Source organism: Phaenicophaeus curvirostris, chromosome 20 (genome assembly GCF_032191515.1).
Source record: "Phaenicophaeus curvirostris isolate KB17595 chromosome 20, BPBGC_Pcur_1.0, whole genome shotgun sequence".
Taxonomy (NCBI): domain Eukaryota; kingdom Metazoa; phylum Chordata; class Aves; order Cuculiformes; family Cuculidae; genus Phaenicophaeus; species Phaenicophaeus curvirostris.
The window spans coordinates 9,922,691-9,939,557 of record NC_091411.1 but is presented as its reverse complement, the minus strand read 5'-3'; the positions used below and the strand labels follow the sequence as shown (position 1 = coordinate 9,939,557).

At 46.4% G+C, this 16,867-nt stretch overlaps 2 protein-coding genes and 1 long non-coding RNA gene across 4 annotated transcripts in view; 1 reads left to right on the top strand and 2 right to left on the bottom strand.

The window, feature by feature from the left end:
• Positions 1–16,867, top strand: part of PIERCE1 (piercer of microtubule wall 1) — a 378,509-nt gene that overhangs the window by 213,352 nt on the left and 148,290 nt on the right. The gene's annotated exons all lie outside the window — the stretch shown is intronic.
• LOC138729218 (uncharacterized) lies at positions 236–1,744 on the bottom strand. The gene is made up of 3 exons (XR_011338858.1): positions 1,171–1,744; positions 507–684; positions 236–457 (listed from the first exon to the last, which is right to left on the bottom strand). It is a non-coding gene; the product is annotated as an uncharacterized lncRNA (long non-coding RNA).
• COL5A1 (collagen type V alpha 1 chain) overlaps positions 11,392–16,867 on the bottom strand; it is a 149,276-nt gene continuing 143,800 nt past the window's right edge. For both annotated transcript variants that reach the window (XM_069873655.1, XM_069873656.1), the window contains exons 65-66: positions 16,535–16,768; positions 11,392–14,001 (exon numbers count right to left, since the gene is read on the bottom strand). In XM_069873655.1, the coding sequence (XP_069729756.1) occupies positions 13,855–14,001; positions 16,535–16,768 (381 nt within the window). In that variant the 3' untranslated portion in view covers positions 11,392–13,854. The remainder of the gene's footprint in view (positions 14,002–16,534; positions 16,769–16,867) is intronic.

The window sequence follows — 16,867 nt, the reverse complement described above, 5'->3', positions numbered from 1 at the left end:
TTTACAGCTGGCTAAAAATTTTTCCTCAAAGCATCTCTTTTAGGTGAAAATGGCTTTTTTTACAATATGGACATGTGGTGAAGTTTCTTGTTTTGAAAAGTTTCTCATCCAGAAAAGAGCTGTTTCTGAGGATTCCTGGAATTCTGAGTGATGAAAGGAAAACAGAATATTTTGTCTTAGGTTTTCTCCCTGTTGTCCACAAGAAAAAGGATAAATATATTCCCACCCCATTTTATTTTACATTATTATTAACATTTAGGCTTCAACCCCATCAGGGACGCATTACAGGGCATCCATAGCACTACATGGTATAGAAAAATCACTGAGCCAAGAAATGTACAATCAGGCTTGAAATATGATTGGTGAATTGTGAGAAAAGACGACAGGTAGAAAAAGCTGCAGACTTGGACAGGGCAACAGGCTGGGACCCAACCATGCATTTAGTTCTGTTATCCACCTCGGGCAACAGGCTGGGACCCAACCATGCATTTAGTTCTGTTATCCACCTCAGACTCCATGTACTCTTGACCGAGTCATTTAAACCATCATCTCCCCAGTGGCAGCGAGAAGGGGTAAAGCTGTTACTCACATCTGCTGCAGACTTATTCTTGCTCCCGTAGCATCTCTCTCTGCTTCCTTGTCCACATGTTGGCCCCTATTTTCAGCCAAAGTCTTTCAGGGTTGCTGCAATAAACGATAATAGTAACTATATAAAGAGATTCCCACTCCTTCCCCCCCTCTTAATTTGATTTTTCAGGCTTGATTACTGAACTCATATTTCCTCCAGATAATTTACACTGCCTTGGCTGCAAACAAACGGGCACTTTATTATCTGCAATCGGCCTCTGCAAGATGACTGTGGCTGTTCATGTACCGATGGGTTTGAGCTCTGTTTTTTATTTTACCTCTGAATGATATCTCTATAGTGCATTTGTTATTGATAGAATTTCCATTTAAATTGAGGATGTTGCTCGGTGCAACACGTGTACCAGTTAAGAGACTCTTTCCTCCAGCAAAAGGCAGCAAATTATATGAAGGAAAAAAAAGTGTTAAGAAAAGGAGGGGGAAAGGGGGAAATCACAAAACTTAATATGAAATCCAGCCGGATATATGCCTGCAATAAAACATCTAGATCTTAATAAGGCTGTGGGTACAGCTTGGATTACACACCCAGCTTTATATGCTATCTGCTATTCAGCAGCTGCTTCTCTTGAAAGCTCCTTTCTCTGCTTGTCGATCCGATTAGCTCGCTAGAAAATTAGAAACAAAGCAACGTGAAATCTTTTGCTTTTAAAAAATAAATAGAAACACAGCCATGAGAAGGGGGTTGGATCAGCCCCAGAAAAGCCTTTTCAAGTGGATAATGACTCTATGGGACATACATTTCAGGTGGATTTCCTTCTAGTCAGAAATTGTTATTTGTACTGGAAATTAAAGGGTGGAACACTAGGAAAATGTATCCTGATGGGGTCTGCGAGTCCTTTCCAGCTCTTCCCCGTGGGCAACCAAAAGAAGGCGCCAGAGCAGCAAGAGAAGAGTGAGTCTCCTCTCCTCCGTGGCCAAACACCATCACCTCTGGAGCAACACTGGGGCAAGGCAGCGTCTTGCAAACGGATTAAAGGGGTCCTGCCCCCTGCCCCCATCCCAGCTGGAGCCTCCTGGGCTCTTCTCCTGAGATGAAAAGCATGGACACAAACCAGACCCTGCAGCTCTGCCCTAGCAATGTAGCATCCCACCAGGGTCACATACTACAGCCCCTAGAATGGGTTTGGGCTAATCCAGAGTTTGGGTCCAGGACACTAAGCCCACTTCAGCACACCGAAGTCAAGCCGGGTGTAACTGGTGCCATGAAGATGCTCCTGTCTGTGACTGGCAGAGGGTGCAAGAGGCAGCTTCGTCTGCCATGGGTAGTTTCTAGCCATTAGAACCCTGTGGTGCTCAACAGGATGGCTCAACACCACCTGCCCTCAGCTGCTTTCTATTTCTATTCAAACGATAAAAAAAGCTTTGCCATAAACCAGCCTTTCCGATCACATCTGACCAGCTCTGGGCAGCTGGGGCAAGATCCAGCAGGCACATGTATGCCAGCCCAGGTCATCCTGCCAAGTAGAAAACACCCACACAAACCATCTTAATTCCTGCAAAAAGCAGAAACCAGCCTGCATCTGCTCCAGAAATGCACTCAGGCGTGGACTCATCTGGCCAGGCTGTCCCTGCTCTGGGTGCTGGGGACAAAGGAGGGACACTAGGACTGTCGCTTGCTTTCTAGGACTAATGTGCTGAGACATGTTTCTGTGCCAGGCTGGTTTGTTCCTCGCAGGCAGCCCAGGATCCATGAGATAAGCTTTTTTTTTTTTGCCATTTGCAGGGTGACCTCCAAGTCTAAATCACAGGTGTGAAATAATTCGCTCCATATTGTACGTTGGCGGTTGCTACGGGGGAAGAAATGATTAATTTATCACCCATTCCAAGATGTGAAGAAAGAATGATAGAGAGGGAAAGAGAGAAGGAAAAGAAAGAAGAAAAGGTAAAAAAAAACCATTAGAGTAAACCCGACAGAGCTGCAAAGGAACATTATTTACAGTCCAAAACTTCCACAACCATCTGAATGTAAAGCAGAATCACATCATTGATAACATCGTGCCCTGATCAGAGCGAAAAGACATCTGAGAAGGAAGAGGAAGGCAATAATAGCATATTTTCAGCTAGCTGGGGAGATTGCAAAGGGATTTTAATTCCAAAGATGCTGAACAAATTGCAGATGAGACTATGAGAATAAATAGTGTCTGGTCATAGATCAGCACAATTTGATTTTCTCCCCTTTAAGCACAACGGTATCAATCATTAGAGGGGAGGGAGCGAAAAAATCAAGGTGGCAAATGACTTATTCCTTACACAGGAGAAAAGGAAAACCTAGAGCTCCACAGCATGCAAGCAGAGGAGGAGATGGGGGACCTCCATGGCCATTCTGGTGGAGCAATTACAGCATTTTCCTAGCAGCATTCAAGCTCTGGCTGGAATTGGAGATGCTGCAGGAGCTGGGGCGTGTGTGGGGGTTCTCAATTATTTTGTCTAGCGTATTTAACATAAATATTTTGGGCCTGGAGCATCGCTGACCTTATTAACAATATTTAACAGCAAATAGCTGGCTTTCAACCAAGGGTCTCAAAGCCTTTTGGAAACATTTGTTTAATTAGCTCATACAACACTCGGCAATAGAAGCGTCTGTGTTTTGCCAGACGTGAAGTGGGGAAATTACAGGAAAAAGAGATGGAGCAAAGTATGGAGAAGTGTTCTACATCCCCCTCAGACCTACTAAAAATACACGCGTGGTGCTTTGTGTTTTCCAGGCCCTGGGAAAGCACTAATTAATCCCTAGGGAGCTTGCATGTAGAGAGTGGAAGGAAACATTGGGAACTTCTGATCTCTTTTTTTTTGACCTATTTCAAGATCTATATTTGAATCCCGTTTTTCTTCTCCAGGTAGACCAGTGTCCACTTGTAGCAGCAGAAGAGGGAGGGGGCAGGGGTAGCAGCAGCAGCGCTTGAGCTGCTCAAACTCACGGGGCCGTATGTGACCCGCAGAGGATTTTTCCAGGCCTCCTTCACAGGAAGGTGACAGGGAACATCAGTGGAGGCATTTTGGGGTGAGGTGACCCCTGTCATCGAGGTGAGCTGCTTGGTGACATCCCTCCCCTGCATGGAACAAACGCTACAGCAGAATTGATGATCAGAAAGTGATTACCTCGGCATATAAAACCCGTAAGGCTTAAGAGATGAGAGGTGCTATTCAGGACTGAATGGCTTTTCCAAAGGCTTATTTTAGCACCTATTCTTCCTTCCCTGAATGCTGAGGCTATGGACTAAAAATTGTGCATTATTTTATCTCCTTGGACATTGGCTACAAGGCTCCCCAGGCACCACAGCACTGGAGCTAGGGATGCAAAAACCACGGATGGGTCCTGCTGTGTCAGTGCATGCTTAAAGACAGTTCCTACAAAAACATTTATGTTTTCCAGCAGTAATAGATGGATTAGCAGCTGTATTGTGCAGCAAAGGCACTCACAATCCAGGCCACAGTGTGAACCAGGCATGCTGCTTTGCTGGCCAGGTAGGCTACGGTGCATCAGCAAATGAAATGCAAAGCAGGACAGAAAGCTGGGGTGGGATGAAGGTCTTTATATACAATAAATATTTAACACTGCTCAGTGTTTCCTCCTGTAGAAATTTATTGCAGGGATTAATTTTTCACACATTCTACCCGCTCGTCTCTCGCCCTTCAGCAAGGTTAATCTCTGCCCGCCGCAAGTTTGAAAATAAAATCCATGGTGGTATACAAACTTCCCATGTAGTTTGATTCAATTTCTTTCATTCGCCACCAAAATGATAGACGCATTTTGAATACACAAACACTTCCTCACAGAGCAGATAATTCACAAGGAGACGCTCCCCTCCTTCCTTCTCCTCCTCTCTCCCTGTTGTGTATCTTAATTAATGTTTCAAGTCTGGCAGCTTTTGATTTCCATTTCAACAGGGCCTCTGATCAGCCTGCTTGAAGAAAAACCTTTAAAAGGGACATTGTTTTTTTTTTTCTGGTGGCTGCTCCTGCTTTCTCCTGAAATTCAACATCACACTGGCAGCAGCGAGGAGCAGCTCTGGGCTGGGGTCCAACCTGCAGCAGAGATGCTTCAGCTCCCAGGGAGGTGGGGGCTAAAGGGAAGCACTTTTCCAACCCAGGCTTCTCTCTGGGAGCTCCCAGCAGATGTTTGGATGTGAATTAGCACTGCAATCCCAAAGAGACCAAGCTCTTCACCACACTTGTGTACGTATTAGGACATATACATATTTGGGAACGGCAGGAAGATGCTCAAAGGGAGGGTTAGGTTGGGCATTAGGAAAAGGTTCTTCACCCAGAGGGTGTGGAGCACTGGAACAGCTCCCCGAGGAAGCAGACAAGCACCAAGACTGAAGATTTTCCAGAAGCATTTGGCCAATGCTCTCAGACACACGATGTGAACGTTTGGGTTGTCCAATGCAGGAACAGGAGTTGGACTCAATGGTGCTTGTTGGTCTCTTCCAGCTCAGGATTTCTCTGATTGTATGTGGACAGGAGACCACTCATGCAGAGGAACCCAGGTTACAGTCCCTGCTCAGACACCTAGGTGAAGTTTTTGCACTTCACAAGGCACAGTCAGTACATCTTTTCCCTCTGTGCCCCCAGGCAATGGCACAACCACAGTTGCAGCCCAGCACCTGCCTTTTGCAGGGGGCTTGGCCACACGAGGGGATGTTCCCAAGGCCAGTTGAGCAGTCAGTGCCCAAACGATGCTTAGCTGACACAGTTACAATCTTGAGCAGCCCTAGGGTGCTTAGGGAAGGGTTCCCAGGTGCAGCCTGTGGCTCTGCCCTGCCCGAGCTGAGGGAATACAGAAAAATGAACATTTGCCAAGCTAAGGAGCAGCTGACAAAAAGCCAAGAAAAATTTCTGCAAAGAGGAACATCTAGTTGTCAAATTAACATATTAATAATTAGTCAGAATGAGAATGTTATGTCCCAAAGCAGGGCCCAAAGCTGGCACGTTCGCTCTCTGCGTTCAGCTGTGTCGAGCAGCAATTCCAGGGGTGCCTCTGAGCGTGACAGCCTGTGCCTTACAAGATGTAATTTTAGCGCTTCAGAGCTCTCTTAGTTATGCATCTCTTAAAAAACAAGCATGTTGGCTTCTCTCTGAAGGAGAAAAACAGCTTCTTCTTTAGGGTTTTCATGCGTTTGATTTCTTTGGGGTGTTTATTTTTGCTCTGGGCTATTTGAGAAAACCCATTAAATACAAGTATAAATTGCTAAGTTTTGTTTGCTGTGAAGGTAGAAACACGCAGGGCCTGTCTGAACTATTGAGTTTGTACCTCTGGAGAAAATCACTTTGCTGCCATGATGCCCCAGGATGGAAAAAATCTGCAGGCAGAGAAGTTACAAGGAATAAATGAAATGGCAATAGATGCCATAAATAAAACTACAGCACATTAACACCCCCCTGCTTTGGAGATCAAAAGTAAAACCAGCTTTCAGTGCTGCAACTTGAGGCAAACCCAGTGAGGGCTCCGAATCCAGCAGGTTTATTATGCACCCAGAGAAGATGCTGGTACTGAAGCTTTCCTTGATGCAACAGAGGATCACAATTCCCCACAGCTGGAAGCATCAAGGGAGGGATAAGTTAATAGTAAATTATTTCTAGCCTGTAATGACCCAAAGGATTGCTCCATAGTGCCTTTGAAGGACAATCCCAGTAGACCAGAGCTTGGCGCTGGTGATTTTGCACAGCAACTTGCTCCTTTAGGGGGAGAGATGGAGACCAGTCCAGGGGGAATCATAGAATCATTGGGGTTGGGAAAGACCTCTAAGCTCATTCAGTTTAACTGTCAACCCAACACCATCATGCCTGCTAAACCATGTCACCAAGTGCCACATCTACATGGTTTTTTGCACCCCTCCAGGAATGCAGGCTCCACCACTGCCCTGAGCAGCCTCTGCCACTGCTTCACCTCTCTGTCAGTAAAGATATTTTTCCTAATATCCAACCTAAACCTCCTCTGGTGCAACTTGAGACCATTTCCTCTCATTCTATCGCTTGTTGCTTGGGGGAAAAGATCAGCAACCACCTCACTACCACCTCCTGTGGGAGACACCCCAGACCTACTACACATCCTGGTACGTGGCTGTAAGCACGAAAGCCAGGGCTGGTATTCAAACTTGGTGTTTTCCAATCTTTGCTCAAGTCATGAAGCTGTAGCTTTATACTCTCTAGTGTCAGTAGAGCCTCAGAACTTGGATTAAGCCCCATGCCTTGAAAAGTGTTAGAGCTCTGAGTTTTGTGCCATTGTATAACGGCAGGAGAGCAGCACTTGTTAAACTGTTTGATAGATGTTGCAAACATCAGCCCAGGTCAGCTTCAGAGGCCGCTCTTGCCTCAAAGCGAGGAAAAATACACGGAGAGAAACCAGAAAAGAAGGATAAACTCTAAGTCTCCACTGCAGTGACATGATGATTTATAGGTAGTTATGACAAACCAGTGCTTCCCACCAGCTGCTGTCGCTCTATGCGGCACAGCAGAGCAGAGGGGGATGTGGAGGAGAAGAGGAGGCTGTGTCGGATGAGCTCAGAGTCAGCCCTCAGCAGCACCAGGCAGCTGCCTGAAAAGGCTCACGGGCACTGGCAGAGGCTTCCCAGGGAGGGAACTGAGTCCTCGTCCCTGGAAGGGTTTAAAAGATGAGTAGATGAATTGCTTAGGGGTATGATTTAGTAGTGGACAGGTATGGTTGGACTCAATGATCTCAAGGGTCTTTTTCAACCTAATGATTCTATGATGATTGACCACTTCCAGCCACGCTGTGGGTGAAGGTCCTGAGCATCACTGCTCCGCGCCCTTCACCTGAACCCTGGCTGAGGAAGGGACGCGATGCTCTTGGCAGAGGAGCCCAGGCTGGCAGTGCCAAGGGACACAACAATTAGCCTGATGCGACTCGCAGCAGCGCTCTGTCCTGCTCAGATCACCCCTGCTAAAAAAAGAGAATATATCTGGAAATTGTCTGTCTGGTGGAGCGCCTGGCTGGCAGCAAAGCCAGAGCAGTGAATTTGCAGTGGCACAGTTCCTGTGCAAGGTGTTAAGAGAAAGGGGATCCATTTGACTTGCACTGTATTAGCTTTTGCTGGAGCCTCTGCAGCTTAATTTACAAGCAGCATGGAACTGCCAGGAGGCACTGCCAGCTCACTTGCTCTTTTCTCATAGAAAGCCACGGAGAGGTGTGAGTTTTTTTCCTCCAAGAACGGCAGATCAGATCAGTTCTAGCCTTTTTTTTTTTTTTTTTGTTATTGTCTCAATCAGAAGCCAAACCAGGCCCAGCTGGGGAGAAGATGCTGGACAAATGCAGCTGAACAATGACAATAGCTCTAGTTTGCCTTGTATACTGTGAAAACCTCACTCTACCTAACGTTTGACATATTCTTTCCATGCTAAGGCATGTTCCTCTCCCCTTTTCATGATAGCCTCCCACTTTGTCTTGCTCTTTCCAGGAGGGCTTTAGTCACACTAAGGAAGCCCAATATTTTGTATAAAATACTCATTCACAGTACTTCTTCTAGGTTATTTGCCCAAATTCACCTAGACCACAGGGAAGAGATGCCCAGGATTCAGTCTCTAAATGTAACCACAGCTAACACCTCTTTTTTAGCCATTTTTGTATTCCCCAGCTCCATATAAACACGGTATTTAAGGAGCCAGGAGGAGCATCACTCTGAGAGATAATAATAGATCAGGGTGCATCCCAACCAAAGCTGTTGTGTCTCACAGAGAGCAAATGGTGTGTGATCACGGTATGATCAGACTGGGAGTGGTGCATGGCAGAGCTGTGCCTCCCCAGGGAGCTGCACCCCCAGCCTCCTTCCCTACCAGCTCCCAGGAGGAGCAGGAGCTTGCTGGTCGCTGCTAGCGCAGCCCCTGAAGAAGCATAATTAGAGGGAGCTGCATGTTGGAAAAGGCACTTTCCACCGTGCCAAGCTGGTCCTGCCGTGCGGGCAGCCGGGCTGGCAGATGGCAACCCCACAGCTCCATCCCAGTTTGCCCCCACACACCGGCTGCTCCCAAACAGCCCCGGCCAGGAGGCACCTGCACCAGCGCTTCATCCCGAGTGAGCACCTCACAGCTCCCTGTGCCTCCCATCCTACCTCAGTGGAGTCTCAGGTGGCTAATACACAGCTGAGCTCATGCTGAAGGCTCTTTACTCCACTGTCTGCTCTTACAAACCACATAGGAATGTGCTGTATTAGGGACTGCCACTGTCCCACCAGCTGAAGCAAGCCAAGGGGCTCCAAGAAACCAGACAGGCAGCCAACAGACACACAAATAATATGAGGACCTGGGCTCCTTCCTTCAGGACAGGGCCAAAAAATAAATCAAAAAATAATTCCCATTCTACTGCCAGAAAGCAAGTCACACAGCAATTCATGTTTTACCTTAGGAAACAGCAGGAGGCAAACGCACACATTGTGATGCCTGGGTCAGCTCAGGTAACTAGATGGGAAGAACAGTCCAGGCTTCACCGTCTTTCTTAATACAAAGAAGTGCGTAAATCCCAGTCCAGTCAAAACGCTACCTGTTAGAAAAAAAATAATAAAATAATAATAAAAAAAAAATCACAAATCAAATTGAGCTAAGTCTGGTAGACTTCAAGCTTCCCCTGCCCAGGCTGGCCCAGCTGCTTTTAAAGGTGGTTGGAAACATATTTAGGCTCAGCTGCTTTAGGTTAACTCTCATCCCCCAGGATGCACAAGGAGTGGGGGCAACTCTGCTCTCCCCAGGGTTGGTGTGGGCTTTGGGATTGGTCTCCGTGCTGCATCTCGAGGTCTGAGCTGCTGACCCTGCCCATCCCTGCGGACAGGAGGCAGCCACTGTGCTGAGGCTTATCCTGGGCAAAGCCTCTGGGTTGAATAGTCCCAGGCCCATCCCATCCTCAAAGCAAAACTGATCTGTCTTGGGTGCTTACACTGTTTCAATACTCTGCTTTCTCTCGTGGATCTTCCAAAATTTACCCTCAGTATTCCACCTGGCAGAGTTACTGCACTGTAGCTCCAGCAGCAAATAATGGATTTTCTGTTATACAAAAAGAGGTGAAAAACATGGGGCGGCTTCTATATCTGGCATCTCCAGAAACAATTGAGTTCCTGCTCAGATCCCTGCTTTTTCCTAGTGGCAGATCAAAGCCCCTCTCAACAGCGAGACCCTCAGGCATTTGCTAGGAGTGTTTGCTGCAACCAGCAATGATCAAGTGCAAACTGCAGCTGGCAAGTCAGCACAGACCAGGTTCATGTCACCTTAACTCATTATCAGGATATAAATTACATATTTCTGGCCAAGCCTAAGTAATTAAAGCTATTTCCCCACTGGTTTCTTCCCCTAATTCTGGTACCTCTGCACTTCTGGGGTCCTTTTGGATGAAGATTTGGCCATAAGACCTCAAGATTTCCCCAAACTACTCCTTAAGTAGGAGTTATAGACTTAAAAGATTATATACACTACAATTACAATTATATAGAGACTTTGGCTCCTTATCTGAACATCTCTCTTAATCTGAGATCTACCCTTAACTTTAGCCAAAGAATGAAGGGGAGAGGCTGATGGGACACGCATCTGGGGTTGGTCATTGCAGAGCTTTGTGCACAGAGGCGGGTTGGAGCAGGTACATATGTTCTTGTTCTATACATACCTGCTGTGCTGCATATAAGGACAGGTTTTTGTGGTCCAGGCATCTTATTGGACCTGCAAACCAGCAGCACCAACCAAGTGATCTTTGCAAGAAGCCCTTGAGAACCAGAGTGATGCAAATCCAGCAGCCGTGGCTGGTGACAGCAGGCAGATGCATGCTAATTCTTGCAGTGGTTTCCAGAGGATCCATCACCTTCTCGCATATCCCTGGAGTGAAACCCGCAGGGGGCATGGAGGAGAGGATGAGAAATGTATCCCCAACCTTGTTCCCCCGAGCACATCCACGCAGTAGTGCCATGGGGCTGAGATGTGAGTTTAGGGGATTGAGGAGCTCACCAAGAAGCTGGAGAAATAGCTTTTTTCCATCTTGGGATGAGAAGATCAACTAGAGCAAAGGCTGTGGTGTCAAGTAAAGACTCTTCGAGTGCAGCTGCTGCCAGGATGAAAGTGGAGATGCTGGTGGCAACCTGATTTTCTCATCCAAGTCCGATGACCGAAATCTCCAGGTTGGAGTTTGGCACTGTTGGGCCACAGTTTCTCACTGAGGAGAAAAAACACAAGATTCCAGGTCTGGAAGTTCTTTCTCTGGTGAGTTTGCATTATTATTTTACAGTATAAATTACCTTTAAGTGCTTCCACTGCTGCTCTGATGAACTCTGCAGGCTCCACCGAGCAGAGGGGTCGTGAGGAAATCACGCTGCAATCAACTCCAAGAAGACATTCACATCACGTTGGTTTAGGTGGAAACAGTAAACTTGATTTATTGAAAAAAAAAATCTATTACATTTATTCCTTTATTACACAGGTTTAAAATATTTAAAAATAGCTCTTATGGGCATTACACTTAAATTTTATGACATGTTTATTGGACTTTGAAGAAATGTACAATATGTCATTTGACACTATATTTTAAAAAGGGCCTTATGTACTAAACTTTTTTTCCATAGGTTTTATTTTTCTTATCAACATTTGTTCAAGTCATATATATTAAAGGGAGGAGGGAAATAAAATTACACAAAAAGAAGGTCTGCAAATACAAGTAGTAATTTTATTGCAATATACCGTAGCTAAGTGGTCTGGGGGAATCGGAACAGTTTGGAGCTCAGTACAATTACAACACTGTGGAATTCAACAGAGGAATTATTATTATTTTTTTTTTACTTAAAGCAAAGAAATAAAAGGAAAACTAAAAGAAAAAAAAAAAGCTCCCTTGATGAAAATTGAGAACAGAATCACATGACCCAGACAGACGCACACATGGGTACATACAGCGAGATATGGCTTATCTGGCGCAGAGAGGAACGTGCAACCTTTTCTGACCTTCCCACTGGCCCTGGATAAGGCTCTTGCCGAGGTGACCTAGAAGTTGAATTTTCCTATATATTATTATTATTATATCTCCTTTTCACTGCCCTGCTGCCGGAGCCTGCACTTTTTAGGGTAGCACCTTTTTTTTTTTCCTTCCCAAATGGAAAAAAAATGAGGAGAGAATCCACCAGGAGAAGGGAGATGGATGGACATGGCTCTCCCTGGCCAAAAAGCACCGCGCGGCATCGCCGCTCCCTCCAGCACAGCTTTGCCTCCCTTCCCCGGCTGCTACTTGGGAAGGAGGGGGGAGAAGACATCATCTATAGGCTTTTCTTCACAGTAAACGTGACATCTTTTCCTTTATGGTGAAAACCCCTCCTTGGCTCAAGCGTTGCTGTAATACTCCAGGCCAAATAATAGTAATAAACAACCCCACCCTGCAATATCTGTTTTCCAGCTAAGAGATCTGAACAGGGAGAAACCAAAGAGAAGATGGTGTCGGCAGGTTGCAAGCTGAAAATGCTTCATGTAAATATATAAAAAATAAAGCTACGCTGGCAGAGCCACCGTGGGAAGACCAGGAAAACTGCAGACTCCCCAGAGCACGTGGTGGGCGAGCACCCACCCGGCTTCAGCATCGCGTCAGGACATCCAACACATACATAAATTAGCACCACAAACGTTCAGCGACGGAGAACGAGCTGGTCTGGTTACCACCGTCTCAACTGCATGAATAGTCTTGGAAAACATAAAAAACCAAGATGGAAGCACATTTCATACTTTTTCTACGTGGGCTGTACAAGCTACCGCAATAAAATGAAGGAAAGGAGCAGGAATTCTACGTAAGGAATATGAAGGTGGCATGCATTTATAATCCGACTGCAGCAAAAGCCTCCAGTCTAGGTTGAAAGTGGCTAAAAAGCAAACTCTAGGGGGAGATTGGCCAATGGCAGGTTATCACCAGTGTTGTATTAAAGTTCTTCAAATAGATAGCACCACAGAGACATGTAAAAATAAAAAGCACCTTTTTTTTTTCCTTTTTTTCTCCTTACATTTTATATTCAGAAAGGACAAATAGATTTCCCCTGTCACTGCAACCTGCCACTGCACATGGGATTTTGTTATTTTTATTATTTTCAAAGAATGCTGAAGAAAAAAAGAAGAATTTAATTAATTTAAAAGATGTATGTTCAGGTAAGAAAGTGTATCAAAAGGCAGAGATTCAAAGCAGATCCTACTTTTAGACTAAGGCTTAGTAGAAATCTCATTAGGAAGTGGCTTTAATTTCCTTATTTTGAAGCGAATCATTCCAAAAGGCATCCGTGGCTCGGCGGGCTGGTTTGCCACTCCATGGACCCTCATCCTGCAAAGACTCAGGCCTGGATGTGACTCAAGTCTCTCCAGATCCAGGCTTGGGGTTGGGAAGAGGTGGGGATGTGAGCCGGCTGTCTTCGTTCCCAGGTGGATGCTTGGCTGGGACGGTGGTGGGAAGGGTGGTGGGTTTCGTAGAGACAGGTCACATGCAAGTTTTGAAGCCGGAGACATTTAAAACATTTAAAATAATATACAACACAAATATTTACTTACAAACATACAAAAATATAAGCACCTTTAATACATGGGAACGAGATGCCCAGTGTGACTTTGAGCTATCAAATTCGTGGGGTTAAATTCGGTAAAACTTAGAATCATGCCATTCAATGGAGATATCAAAAATACTGGACATGGCCATGATGGCTGCTTGCTCGAGCCGATCCAAATGTTGAAGTCAACAAAATGCCTCTGATGAGCTTCGGCAGGGTTAGGATTGGAGCCAGGACTGCCCGGATTTCAAGCTGACCACGGAGGTTGAAGGTTTTTTTTCCATTTTTCCTTAGAAACAAACAAAAAATAATCTATAGACAAACGCTCGGTATCGCTTCATGCCGAGAAGAATAATTCTTTGATGGTGGCAGGGTCTGCTCGGTGGCCATGGAGCAGCAGTGGTGGGAGCACCAGCGGTGGCTGTGGAGGGACAGGTCTCCGGGCCATGTGTGAGGCGGTCGGTCATGCGATTCTGCATCTGTTGTGGGAACGGTCCTCTTGGTCGGCGATTCGGTACATCTGGGTGTGGTGGCACAGAGGAACTCGGGCAAAATGAAGAACAAAATAAAACGGAAAAAAATAACCCATCGCTGTCCAGTTTCAGAACGTGCATGTGACAAGGAATTCTTTTTTTTTTTTTCTTTTTAATTAATTCAATGGCGCAATGAGGTTACGAGGTTGCTCATTTGGAGACTAGTTTTCAGGTGGCTCTTAGCCCATGAAGCAAGCTGGTCCCACCTCGAATCCAAATTTCTGTGACGCTTCTCCAAAGTCATTGAACATGATGTCGACTATAGGTACTTGTTCTACTTTGGGCGTGTTGATTTCCAGGATAGTCTTCTGATAGCCCTTCCTTGCCTGATGGGAAGAAGAGGGAGAGAGAGGAGCTCTGATGATGTCTCCAAGCCAACAATAGCAAGTTATCACAGATGAGCATTCACTGGTCAGCTGGGGATATGGTGATGATCTTGCCTAGGAATTTTCTGAGATGAATTAGAGGTACCCAGCACCCAAACATCCTACATTTACCATGCAGACATGCTCTCAAATGGGATGGTGACCACTGAGCAAACCCTGGGGGGGTGATTGTCCTGAGCTCAGACTTTGGAGCAGAAGAATGGTTTGTGTTATAAGGAACCTTAAAGATAATCCATTTCCAAACCCCTGCCATGGGCAGGGACACCTCCGACTGGATCAGGGGCTCCAAGCCCCATCCAATCTGGACTTGAACACCTCCAGGGATGGGGCAGCCAGGACTTCTCGGGGCAGCCTGGGCCAGGGCCTCCCCACCCTCACAGGAAAACAGTTCCTCCATGCCATAACGATCAGAAGACACTAAGTCTGCTGTCAGCACATCTCAGAGCTTGAACAGGAGCCTAGTAAAACTGTTGTGTCTGTGATACAGTTTTTTTGCCTCCCTGAGGACACGCATGGGTTGTTGAGCAAATGCGAGTGATTTAATTTGAATATATTAGTTTGACTATTATCTGAGCACTACCAAAATGATCACATTTAAAGTTTGATGGAATCCACAAGGTGATGTTGTCTTTTTATCATGCCTGGTAGCCATACAGTTATTTCTGAAATATAAATAATTATTAGAGGAGCAGAAGTGCACCCGAGGGCATACAAAGCTGCACAAACAAGTGAATTTATGGAGCAGCTTTTGGCTCTACCTTACCCTCTGATTTGTGTGTCTCGGAAGAACAGGTTATAACACAGCTACTGAGAAAGGGCTGTAAGATCAGGAACAACACATTCAAATAATGGCCTGAACATTAGCCCTGGAGATCCACCAGTAGTGGCTGCAGCAGCCTCAGCTGTGGCCAGTGTGGGTCCTTCCAGGACCTCTGTGGCAACGCTGTGTTGGGAAGCGCAATCTCATTTTTCGTATATAGAGCTCAATCTTAAAATTCCTGCCTGGGGCTCAGGGAGGATGACCTACCGGGGTACTGTAGATGGTTCAGGAATACAGGAGATGCAGAGCCTCCTTCTGCAAGGCTACAATAAGCTCCTTTGGCGTATTTTACCTCCTTTTACAGCCTAGAGGAACGTCTCTAGCAGAGAAGAAAGACTGGGGCATGCTGGTTTGGAAGCCACACCTAAAGCTCTGAACCAGGAAACAACAGTTCTGTGCCCCACCACTGCACCAGGGCTTGACCAGCGTCTTGCTGCTCCCACTGCTTTAAGTTCTTGCCACAGTCGTTTATTTGCAATACCAACACTGGCTGTGGCTACAGTTGCCTGTGAGGAGCAACCAAGCAAACAAGCTTGAAGGAGCTACAGTCCTCATTCCATGTGAATGCCCTCCTTAGAGAGAGGAATGTGGGGTACCTGAACCAAATCACTTAAACCAAGAGTTTACATGTCCTATCTAGCTTAAAATGTGCAATGTATCATATTGCAGCATCCCTGAGACTTAAGAAGGGAAAGGGAGAAGGTACTCTATACTGAAGGCACATTCAGCAGGAGACAAACTTCCCACACATCTTCTGAGGGTTTCTAGAGGTGGGATGGATGCCCTCTCCCTCTTGGCGAGAGCGTTTAAAGAAGTGATTCTAATCTGATTTTCCTCATTGCTCTCACAGCACAAGACATGCGTGGCTACAACAGAGCTTCAAATTATGAGGAGGACTTTTTTTCTGTCAAACATCTCAATCTTTCTGTCCCGTGGGCTTCAAGCATTGCAGTTGCAGAGGGTGAGAATTATGCGTGCTTTTGCACCAGCACGCTGGGTCTCAAAATAAATGCAAGCAGCACCTGCTTTGCCAATTTTCTAGCTCCTAAGGGCAGATTTTTGAGAGCTCAATCCTGAATCAGGCACCCATCAGAAGGAAGGAGAAGCAGAGAGAGGACTACCCAAGAAAGTGGCTGAGTCACCATCCCTGGAGACATTGAAAAGATGGGTAGACGAGGTGCTCAGAGATAAGATTTAGTAGTGGACAGGTAGAGTTGGACTCAATGATCTCACATGTCTTTTCGAACCGAACAATTCTACGATTCTATACTTGGCCTTTTTAGAAACTCTGGCTGTTGCCCTTCGCCAAAGCAAAGGTGAGGAGAAGCATGGGCTGCACAGGGAGAAGGGCTCCAGTGCCTGCTTCTGCACTAGGCAGAAAAGTCACGGGAACAGAGCTAGAGAGAAAGATGCTAAAGGTGCCGTTTGAAACATGAGCAGGGCTGCAAGCCTCACTCTCCTGCAACTTGTAGCATGATGCTACAATGATGATTGTAGGACAATCCTCAAGGCAACTAAATCAGTGGGCACAGGGAATTTGGAGATGATTTGCCCTGAAGCAGACAGTGCTGAACAACCAAGGGATGGGGGATAGACACCTCAAGCCATGACCCCTTTGGTAGGGACTGGCCGAGAACAGCTCTGCTCACATACCGCGCAGCCATCGAGGACGGCTCGGATGTAGGGGTTGTTGTCGTAGGACATCTCCTCATCGTTGGAGCCCAGGAAGCGGATGGCCTTGTCGTAGCTGTTGGTTGTGGCGTCGTGCCAGGCTACAGACTGGTAGCAGTTGTAGGTGATGTTCTGGTGGGCCGAGGCACTCAGGAGCCGGAGGAAAGTCATCTGCACCACTCCGATGGGGTTGCCGTCCGAATCCACGTAAGAGAGCTGTGAGAAGCGGAGAAGGGGAAACACTGGGCAGTGAGGGGCAATGCAAGATGCTGGAGGGGCTCCAAGGACCACCAGTCTCACCCATCTTTACTACCA